At 34.0% G+C, this 11,167-nt stretch overlaps 2 protein-coding genes across 4 annotated transcripts in view; both read left to right on the forward strand.

The window, feature by feature from the left end:
* Positions 1-2,519, forward strand: part of LOC136812299 (capon-like protein) — a 37,188-nt gene extending 34,669 nt beyond the window's left edge. For both annotated transcript variants that reach the window (XM_067068793.1, XM_067068794.1), the window contains exon 10: positions 824-2,519. In XM_067068793.1, the coding sequence (XP_066924894.1) occupies positions 824-928 (105 nt within the window). In that variant the 3' untranslated portion in view covers positions 929-2,519. The remainder of the gene's footprint in view (positions 1-823) is intronic.
* Positions 2,520-2,915: 396 nt separating this feature from the next.
* On the forward strand, positions 2,916-10,542 carry LOC136812300 (uncharacterized). Of its 2 annotated transcripts, none has more exons than XM_067068795.1 (9): positions 2,916-3,126; positions 4,741-4,997; positions 5,400-5,452; positions 5,750-5,868; positions 7,124-7,199; positions 7,365-7,414; positions 7,689-7,859; positions 8,296-8,413; positions 9,350-10,542. In XM_067068795.1, exons 1-9 carry the CDS (start codon positions 2,934-2,936, stop codon positions 9,873-9,875), a joined length of 1,563 nt encoding a protein of 520 aa, XP_066924896.1. In that variant the 5' UTR covers positions 2,916-2,933; the 3' UTR covers positions 9,876-10,542. The 2 variants fall into 2 exon arrangements, with proteins under 2 accessions (XP_066924896.1, XP_066924897.1); XM_067068796.1 differs by having other exon boundaries at positions 2,916-3,117; positions 9,350-10,504.
* Positions 10,543-11,167: the final 625 nt, after the last annotated feature.

The raw sequence follows: 11,167 nt of genomic DNA on the forward strand, positions 1-11,167 counted from the left end.
TGGCAAAATTTGGACATTTGACTCTCGACTTTTGAAGATCCACCCCTAAATTCGGTTAAAACTGCTTAAAAAGAGGAAAAAATTGTAGTTTCTTGTCATTTTTTTCCAAACTGAGGCTGGGCATGTTCTTAAGATGTTCTTAATTTTTCGACGAATTTCAGCCTATATGTTCTTATAAACTAGGTTCTAATAAAAAAAAAAACGTGTACCAGGTCAGCTTCGAAATAAATAAATATTGTTTCATGAATTTTTAAATTTTTGTTTTAATCCAATATGACATGGCACACTTAGACACAAGAAATCTTATTAAAATTCTACAGTAGAACTACATTTGGATTTGTAATAAATTTGAATTTTACCAAAAGTATTACACGTTTTTTTTTTTATTAGAACCTAGTTTATAAGAACATATAGGCTGAAATTCGTCGAAAAATTAAGAACATCTTAAGAACATGCCCAGCCTCAGTTTGGAAAAAAATGACAAGAAACTACAATTTTTTCCTCTTTTTAAGCAGTTTTAACCGAATTTAGGGGTGGATCTTCAAAAGTCGAGAGTCAAATGTCCAAATTTTGCCAAATTTAAGTGCTCTTTATTTTGTATCATATTGTCGATTTAGAGTGGTCTGAAAAATTAAGAACGCATTTAAGAACATTTTAGGTTGAAAATTGCTAAAAAAAATAAGCACATCCAGGCTCAGCCAAATTTTAGGTGTTTTAATAAAAAAAAAAACGTGTAGTTAAATTTGTTTTTATCAAAGATTCACCAACTGCCCAATACACGCCAAAGCTCTAGTAAACCTTTTGTATTTTATTTTATCTTTAGACACCACCAGAGCAGGAATTCTTCAAAGAAGTTCACTCACCTAACGTCAAGCAACAAAACTTTCAAAACCCGATGCGTGCATATTCTAGTTTCGATGGTTTATGAAAAGATGGGAATGTTGTATGTAGATAATAAAATGTTCAGTTCCCTGAATGGTCAAACGATAATTTGATCATATTTTTCATCCTCGGGATTTACACAAAAATGAGAATTATATAGTTATAGATACTAAACCATTAGCGCCACCCCTTGCTTTGGAGTGAAGTCTCGTTATGGAAATACGAGATAAAGCCCCGTCGAGAGTCAATTTTGGATTGACCTTTGGACTATTTGGATATATTTGATATACACAATTTTAATAGTAAAACAACAAGATAATAATGGTATAAAGAGTATTTAAGATACACGCTAACGGAATATTGGTTTTCAAATATTTTAAACTTATTTTTAAGTAACCTTTCTATTATTTTTTGAGACCACATTTTCGGTTTTCTTCAATTTTTGGGTTTTTTCAAGACCTTAGTAGTAAAATAACGTGGTTAAAAGATAAAACCACTCGAAAACCCTTTTTTATCTTCTAGATGAACATCATTTAGGAAAGTTCCTCGACGTCCCTGTAGCTCGCCAATCTAGCTTTTTGTCTTTTTATTTTTTTTCGTTTGTTTAGGTCTATTTGTGCAAAGGTGCATCTTTATTTATTTTTGTTAATTGTATTTTTCTTAAATCGGATTAAAATTCGCAAATTTTTCCTTTTTTTGCGGAAATAAAACTTGCGTAACTGTGTGAGATTGCTGACTCGCGAAATCGTGTGAGATTGCTAAACCGCTAAATTAAATTCAACTTACTATATTTGAACACTCTGAATCGCAAAAATGAGTACACAAGATTTGCTGTTTTTTTGGCTCGCGAAATTAAATCTCACGAAAATTAATTAAACTAATTAAAGTATAATGTATTTGTTTCTACCTTGGTGTATTTTTAGTGTTATTGTTTTGTATATAATTATATGCTCCTATTGTATTGTATCGTGGGAATAAAATTGCAGTACACGCTTTCCTTTTTAAGCTTTTTTCACATCTGCGTAAAATCTTACTTAAGGCCTTACGACAAATTGTCTTTTGGGAATGTCCCCGACTTCATCGTGATTTTTAGGCTTAACTGGCTAAATGTTCTTGATATGTTTACTTTATTCACTTATTGACTTAATTAAAAGGCGTTTGAAATCAGCGCTTTCTTTGCCGTTTCTGAAATTTGAGGCCTGAAATGGTTATTGATTTGTTGTTAGGTTTTTGCTAAAATTGAGCTTGATTTTCTCATAAACTTGTTATAAAAAAGCGTGTAAACGTCTCGTATTTTTGCACTTAATTCTGTTCTTAGTCGATGTTATTTTTTAAAGTTTATTCGTCAATTTTTTAATCAATCTTTTTGTTACAATCAATGATTTTGTGTGATTTTTCTATTGTTTTTTTTAATTAGAATTTATTTATTGTTTATTGTTTTTCCTTAGCTTTCTTTTTTCAAATTTATATGAAAAAGTATTAAAGAGACAAAATACCTCTAAATCAAATTTTGAGATTATTTTCTTCGAGCTCAAACTAATCTCAAAATAGTCGTGACTAGGTTTTAGCTTGAATTTTACTTCACACACAGTCTTAACAATGCTGAAATATAATATAAAATCAAAAGATATGAAAAATTAATTTTCTTTAGAATGAAAACGAAGTGTATAAAGCATTTCGATAGAATACGATTTTTATTTGAAAAGAAAAGAATTTTTTGTTGAATACCTCTAAATCAATTCTTCAAATCAAGTGTGAATCAGAACAGAGGTATATTATTGAATGCTACAGTTTTCTATCATAGATCTGATGGTATGTTTTCGAATGTATTTTGATTTGTTGGTATATTACACATTGTGATTAAGTTCTTACTATATATTTCTTTCGAAATTTATTTTCAGTAATTTTAAAACACGATATGGCCTTGATAAGGTTTGGTTAATACTCGGAACGCGAAATTTTTCCTTGCAAACCTATGGAGATAAATTACGACATAATTTTTGTCAAAAGTATTTTCGTCTTTTTTCAGCCAAGATAAAGCAGGCAGAAAAATGGAGGTATTGTTATTATTCTTAACATCTTCAACACTTGTTCAATGGAGAATGGTGCAAGGACAGATTTCATCAATGGATATTCTCTCACCTTCATCATCCAGTCTCGTTCACAATGTCACCAATGAAACTTCCATTCACCAGTATCATGTCAACCAAACTGCACCAGTCATTATGGGGACCAGTAAGTTTAGTAATCCAGCTAAGGTGCACGTTTTTTTATAAGAACATTTTTCAAAAATCTAAATTAATTCAAAATCCAAAATTTTTGAAGCCTTGGAATGTTCTTAACTTTTTGAATTTTAAGCCTAAAAATATTCTTAACATGTTCTTATTTTCCCCGCTTTTAGAGCATTTTTTTGTCCGTTTTATTTAAGAAATTGGGTATTTTAGAATCTTCAAAGCCTTAAAATATCCTTAACTTGCTCTTAACATTTTGGCCATCGAAGCCTTCCTTATGTTCTTATATAGTTTGTCTTATAAAAAACGTGTAAGCATATCCTAAATTCTATCTCAATATAATCTGAAGTGGAGACATAAGGGTGTAACTTTTGATAGAATTTGAATTAGATAGTGGTTTATTGTGCTTCTTGAAAATATAAACAGGAGTGGAATACTATCAAAGTACTCTAGGGGCTGAGTTAGGTCCCTTATGCGCATCGGCGTATAGTCATTTTTTCTTTTGATCATGAAAGTATAGTCCTTGAAGAGTCAGATAACGTGTGTGGCGTTATTTGGATCAGGCACAAATTTCCATAATGGTGGATTTTAGATTTTCAACCCTTTTTAGCCCTCTTGCTTGAAAAAAAGCTCTCGAGCTATGAAGCAAAACTTAGAAAACGTAAGTACTTCGTATCTCTTGATAACAAAATTTTCAGACCATGGTTCTGACCTTTTTCTCAATTAGCATAAAATTTCTGATCGATTGGTGTATAATATGCAGGGTTTTAAGCTCAAAAAATATTTTTCTTAGGCTAGCAGACCTTAAGAGCCCATGTGTCGAAAGAAAATTTTGAATCCGCCATTATGGATTTCGAAATTCATGTAGAAAAATAAATTTTCGTCAATTTTATTATTTGAACGGTAGGCAAGACCCTCCGAAAATTTCAAGTAAATTAAGTAAGCCAATCAAATGTTACAGCCACGCAAATCTGGAACCAAAAGTAGTCATTTCAAAAAATCGAAATCGAAAGTGCTTCATATCTCCGAAATTTTCAGACCATGATTCTGACCTTTTTCTTAATCAGCATAAAATTCGGGATCGATTGGTATATAATATGTCTATGTTTAAAGTCAAAAAAATATTTTTTTCAAGCAAGAGGCCTAAAAAGGGTTGAAAATCTAAAATCCGCCATTATGGAAATTTGTGCCTGATCCAAATAACGCCACACACGTTTTCTGACTCTTCAAGGACTATACTTTCATGATCAAAAGAAAAAATGACTATACGCCGATGTGCATACGAGACCTAACCCAGCCCCTAGAGTAAAGAGAAAAAATTCAAAAATGGAAAAATGAAGATGAAAAGTGAAGAAGAAGAAAATCAACTATATGAAGACAGACTTTTTACCGTTTTCGTAAAAACATTACGTTATGAATAGGGTGAAAAGGTTTGGGTTTTACTATTAAGGACAAAAATATAAATCGTAATAATTTCTTTCGATCACATCTTGATGACATTCTACTGGCCGTATTCTTTCATTTGTCTTTGCAACAACAATTCTCAGTAACATAAACAGCCTTTCTGTTCTTCTCAAAAGCTAGAGTTGGATTCTTTTAAAAGTGGTGCTCTTGTTTTTATAACCAGACTTCATTGCAACGATGTCTCACAACGACAATAATCAGCATCACAATCAAACCTCAATCACACCAACAACCTCTGCATCTCTCAAACTTTCAATCAGATCAACTTCGATCAATCAACAAACCACGCCGCCCATCATTTCACGTACAAACCCACCCTTATTCTTCCGGCACCCTCGATTGAAGTTCTTAATTTCTGGCGTAGACGAACGGACAAGTGCACAATCACCGAACATTTCCAACAAAGACATCAAAGAGCTGGTATACTAATTTTTATTTTCACTATCCAAGTATTGAAGTAAGAGTGGTACTCCTCTATTACAATACCCCTGTCTCACAACCCCGGTGGTGTTTTTCCCACAGAGGGGATGAAAATTTCTATCGAAACCTCAATGAGAGAAACTTTGTTTCCATTTGAAAAAATCCCAGTGGGATTGTTTGGAGTGCAATGTTTTTCCGTTATATTTCAAATGGGGACGAAGTTGATCTTTTACCATGCTAAGTTCATTACTTTATGATGCTTTATATTATGACCTGAGATATTCTGAACATTGTCTCAAGAGTTCTCTTGCAAATCAACATCTGTATGGACAAGAATTTTAAAGAAGTCTTTTACTTTTAGTCAGAACTCCTTTTAATATTTAAGTTTTTTTGTCTTTTCAGCTTTCAGTAACATTCAACATAGATGAAGGAGATGTACAATTGACACAATTTAAGTGAGAAAGATTCTTACCAGTCTTACAAAAATAAAATACACTTTTTGTTATAAGAACAATTAAACAATGAGGCTCAAAATCGTCAAGATATTAGAACAATTTAAGAATAAATTTCACTGTTTTTATTAGAACGACGAGGCTCAAATTCGTCAAGATATAATATGTCGATTATGCCCAAGAAATAAAAACATCTTTACTGATTCTTATATCAAAATACTTTTCAGGAAAACTTCAATCTTTTCTGAATGTGAAATTTGAAAATTAGCTGAAAATATTTGGAATTTAATTTATTTTCAGTAACATCAGTGGATACTTTGACGGAGAGATTTATTTTAACGCGTCCAATGAGAATTCAGAAGACTGGGTCCGACAGAAATTGAGAGATGTTGATGGAATTCGAATCATTTCTGTGCGAGGTATAAACAATTTGTATTACTTTCTTTGTGTATTCACACTGTTGCTATGGAAAGTTGCTTGAAAAAATGGAAACAAAGAATTGCAGGATCTTTCCTTTGCCTCTTATTATCTAAGTTCGCACGATAGTGTGATCGTATTTCAAGCAGCCTTCAAGCTAAAACCTGCACGATTTTGTGTTGATGGTAAGAAATAATTTTATCACTGAGAAAGCAATCCTTGGAATGTGTGGGGGGGCTTCCGAGGGTACAAAATACCAGAATACCGGTAATTTTCTTGTCCTCTACCGAAATACCAGTAGATTTTTCTGTAAATACCGGTACCGGCAGGCATCTTAAATACCGGAATATCGATAATTTTTCTACCAAATACCGGAATATCAGAAGGAAAAAGGCCTAATACCGGAATACCGGTAAATACCGGATTCTCGGAAGCCCCCTCCTCTGAAGTGTGTATCAACGGGAATTCTTTGTATTTTGAACTGTTGGGTAATTTAAGTTCATTGTTACAACATGTCAAGCTGCTTCGAAACTACGCCAAAGAAACAAAGGCAATTATTACTTTCGCTTGAACATTTTACATACATCAGTAAAAATTATTTTCTTTTTAGACTTATCTGTCTATTAACAAAACATTTTTATGATTTAGACACGTTAATGCCATTAGCTTGAGATTTTCAGTGTGAATACACCCTTTGACTACTTGGGGCTCATTGTGACAAATATTTTGGAAACTTCGTATTTCAAATTCTTGATATTGATAGATTAGATTTCAATGAAAAAGGATTTAGAAAAAATCCAATACCGTACGTACACGCTAAATATGAGACACACTTTCCATATCAGTTAAATATCCTAAAATTTCCTAAAAACCACTACCACACTACCAAAACCTGTATTTTCCTACAATCAATACTTACTAATTTATATGACACCTCTGTGTCACAGACTCGGTGGACCACTGCCCACTGGAAAATTTCATCCCTCGGTGAAAAATACCTGCGATTTCAGCTCTATTGAAAAATTGACGTTGATTCCATCCCCATTTGAAATTTAATGGTAAAAACGGCACTCCGAAAATATCCCATTAGCTTTTTATCAGGAAATAAAGGGAACAGTTTATATCCCCATTGGGATTTCGATAGAAATTCCATCGGGGCTATGATACAGAGGTGTACTATGTTACATATTTCCCCTTGCTATCCAGGGGATTTCTATGTCAATTAATGACCTTTAACTTTTCTTCTTTGTTCAACAGAGCGATGTTGGATAGGAACTTGTGGTGATTCATTTTATAACAAATGCAAACAAGATACTAATCAGCTCAAATGCATGTGAGTTTCTTCTTTCTTAGATATTTGCCTTATTTAATGTCTTTGGGATCTATGGAGGTGCCATCGGGTAACCTCCGACTACAGTCACATTTTTACCTACTAGCGCCCAATAGCATTCAATGAGTAGCATTGCACTTAATTATATATCATATTATGTTGTTTTAGCTGTCATACGGGGTTTGTTGGTGAAAGATGCGGGGCTCTTCATATGGTTGGTAAGAAATCATTGATTCTTTCCCAAATATGTCCGTATCTCTGTTTGTCAGAAACCCGATTTTTATTGATTCTCTACGGTCATGGAATAGAAAAATAGTTACTAAACTATTGGCAATCCTTTTAAGCTCACGAAAGACAGATTCACTATGGATTCAACATTTTATCGCAATAGTAACCGGAAACTGACTGAATTTACCTCAAATTTGGGTCAGTACCAGTAGTGATTTCTGTATGCTCTCAGATAAACATAGAAGCATTGTCTTTTCATTTTAGACGGAATTACATATGGTCCTTGGTCAAACTGGACAATGTGTCGACTATGTCAACAAAAGCGAATGAGATATTGCGTTCCCGCACCTCTACATGGTGGCAGATGCATTGTGGGAAAGAATCCACAAATCGAGACGGGGACGTGTTATGATAAATGCTCAAGGAATAATGGAGGTAAGCAGAAAACTTAACGGCAAAATAATGTGTAAAATAGAAAGACAACATTGTGTCAACATTGATTTTAAAGCCCCGTAGAGGTTCAAGATCAAGCATCTGAATGGGAAATAAAGGCACTTATTTCTCATCGGAAACGCAAGATCCACGTGGTTTCACACAAACACCGGATTGTAAGTAAAATCCGACACTAGAAAAAATATGCTGCGTGAAAACAAAGAAAACAATAGATTCAATCGCCGCCATTCCAAAAGCGGCGCAAATCATTAAGAATTCATTTTTCTTGCTCGAGAAAGGCTGAGGATTGCTCTCTAGGCTGTTGAGCTTTAAACTCGATGGTGCTACTTTTACTTGCTTCAGAGAGGTTGAAGATTGCTTTCTAGCCATTCGGATTTTAAACTCAACAGTGGAAAACCTTTTTCTTCTAACATTGCAGATGAAGATCATGAATTGGTGGCGTACGTGTTGGTGATTGTGTTGATCATTGTTCTCCTGTTGCTCATCATCTTCTGTTTCACATTCAAACACATCGCTGGTGATCGAGACAAACAAACGTAAGATGAACCCCGTATATTTTTACCCCTTTTCCCTTCGTTCATTAATACTAGCGTTTAAAATTAAAAAATTTAAAAATTTTCTTCTAACTTCGGGACAAACAACCGAACCCATTTTTTTTACTCTCTTTCCCTTTCTTGAACTGCTTTAGTTTGCCCTAGTGTCTTTTTTACAACAGATTCTCCATAACACAAACACACTCGGGGAATTGGAATTTCTTAATTTGTTTGTTACCATAGGGACCTGTTCGAGTAAAGAAAAACGTTCGATTTATAGAGGATTAACTTACTAAATTATACCTTTCAAAAAGGTTGAGTTGCACATTTTCAAGGGATACAGAATCCTTCAGCTGAGACAAAAAACAATGAACTTTTAAAACCTGATATACTAGAGGACATCAAGGCTTTATATTCTTCACAGCCTTTGAGTAGTAGATTATGAGATATATCTGGCCAGTAAAATACGTGTTCGGCAAGGCTTTTCCAAGTAAATAAGGATATCTGGTTACTACGTATCATCTATTGACCAATGAAATTGCTCGTAACATCTATTGACCAATGAAATTGCTAGAAACATCTATTGACCAATGAAATTGCTCGTATCATCTATTGACCAATGAAATTGCTAAAAACTTAACTGAGGTGGTTTAATTAGCGCACCGCGTTGAATCTAAAAATAGATTTTATTTTTGACATAATCATTACTCTCGATGTGTTTGTACGAGTTCAAATCCCATCAACGTTTGCATTAATCTCTTATTTCCACGTTAATTGCATTATTCGACAAAAGATATATAACAACTTGCACGCATCTTTAATCAAGCCGCATTGAATTGTGGGATTGCAACTCGTACAAAATGTCAAAAAAAGTGAAAAAGTAATAGTTACGACGTATGCGTTGCGGAGCGCTATTGAAACTCTTCTTTTCTTTCACAGGAAAAGAAAAACATCAGCAGATAATGATTCCAGTATAGTATCAGTCACTCCAATTCTTGTTCGAAATCCTGGAAAATCGTCACGTGGTCGGACTGGTAAAAACAACGATGGAAACTTAACCAATAGATCAATTAGTTTCGCTGGAGAGGATGAGTACGCAATACCGATGAAAGAATTTGATGTCTCTAGTACGCCTGCGCAGAGTTTACAACAAAAGAATGGGTTTGATAACCTTGGATATCACAAAGCGAATGACGATAGTGATGATTTATATAGAAAGCAGTTGGAAGCCTTTCTCAATGAAGCTCCAAATCTAACGCGCAATGGAATCACAATGGAAGAAATTGAACTACCTGATAAAATCGAAACTCCAATAGACACAGCCAATCATTTAGAACCTGAATATGCAGTACCTGATAGACAAGTTCCAACTTCCTTTTCTCCAGCACTGCATAAACAAGAGGAAATTCAAAGCAAGATTATTGATCGTGGACCTACACCACATCAGCTAGCATTGGTTTCTTAACAATTCTGAATGAAAATTATTATGGATTGTGAATGGAATTTGGTGGTTCAACGTGTTGCTCACATCTATCGACTACGCAAACTTAAAGCTTGCTCATATAAGCTTGAATAGATGATTGAGCAGGAAAATGGATAACCAAACCAGAAGTTAAAATTCAGTTTTACCGTACAAAACAATCTTGGGACAGTATTACGCGTTAGGGGTTGGTAACCAGGCAAAATAGTGGAGAGACTTAAAGCAATAAATGATAAAATATCGAATTTTAAAGCAAAGTTGACATGTCGCCATAATGCCGTCCACTTTGCTCGACGACGGTAAAAACACCAACATACCGTCATCTGTTTAGGTGAACAAAGGCGATATAGAGCCGTACTATCGACTTTGTTTTGAGTCGACTTCACTTATCGTCGCCCTCGATATCCTCCGATACATAGACTCGCTATCAAATGCTAGAATACTTTCGAAATATACGTTCGGACTATGAGGAACTAAAAGAGTCTTGTTAAATAACATTTTTAATACTTTTTTCCCATCATCAATAAAATTAGTTACTAAATATTGTAACACGCCATAGATACAAATGATTATAATTAATCTTGGATTATATGATTACACTAAGGATAAGTATATAAAAAAACGATTGAAGATAAAACAAACAGTAACAATGTAAGAGCATTCAAAGACATTGAACAGTTTAGAACATAACAGTTTCACAATGACCACAAAATGCTTAATTCAAACACGTCTTAAGAACATTTTAGATTAACCCAAAAGTTTGTTAAATTTTTTAAGCTCCTATTACAGGCCAATCTTTTACTTAAATCTACTATATTTGTAGATATGTAAACATCCCTAGATCTACTATATTGGTATTTATGATAAATATTATATCTATCATTACAGTATGAATAATACTTTACGGTAGGGCTTTTCCAGAAAAAAATCGTGCACCCCCTGTTGAGGAGGTCCATTTCCGTTCCAAGGGGGTAAGGTTTGAAATGCAGTGGAATTCCATAAGGGTAGACGAAAATCCGTCAAAAATAAGCGGAATTCCAAGGGGGTAATGATTGAAAATTTGTAAAAATTCGGAATTCCAGAGGGGTATGATCCTAAAATTGCCTGGAATTCCAAGGGGGTAGGTCACAAAAGGTTGGACCTCCTCAACAGGGGGTGCACGGTTTTTTTCTGGAAAAGCCCTTTGGTAGAATCGGAGACTTTTAATCTAACGTTTCTAGACTATCTAAAAAGAACGACAAATAACTATCAAAAAGCGACAAAAAGAACGACAAACC

This window comes from Clytia hemisphaerica, unplaced genomic scaffold (assembly GCF_902728285.1).
Source record: "Clytia hemisphaerica strain Z4C2 unplaced genomic scaffold, Clytia hemisphaerica genome assembly, whole genome shotgun sequence".
NCBI lineage: Eukaryota > Metazoa > Cnidaria > Hydrozoa > Leptothecata > Clytiidae > Clytia > Clytia hemisphaerica.

Excerpts from the sequence above, each read along its gene's own strand:
- LOC136812300 (XM_067068795.1), top strand. The coding sequence starts at position 2,934 with ATGGAGGTATTGTTATTATTCTTAACATCTTCAACACTTGTTCAATGG. Across the intron at positions 4,998-5,399 it reads ACAAAGACATCAAAGAGCTG|CTTTCAGTAACATTCAACAT; the intron begins GTATACTAATTT and ends TTGTCTTTTCAG. Across the intron at positions 8,414-9,349 it reads GGTGATCGAGACAAACAAAC|GAAAAGAAAAACATCAGCAG; the intron begins GTAAGATGAACC and ends TTTCTTTCACAG.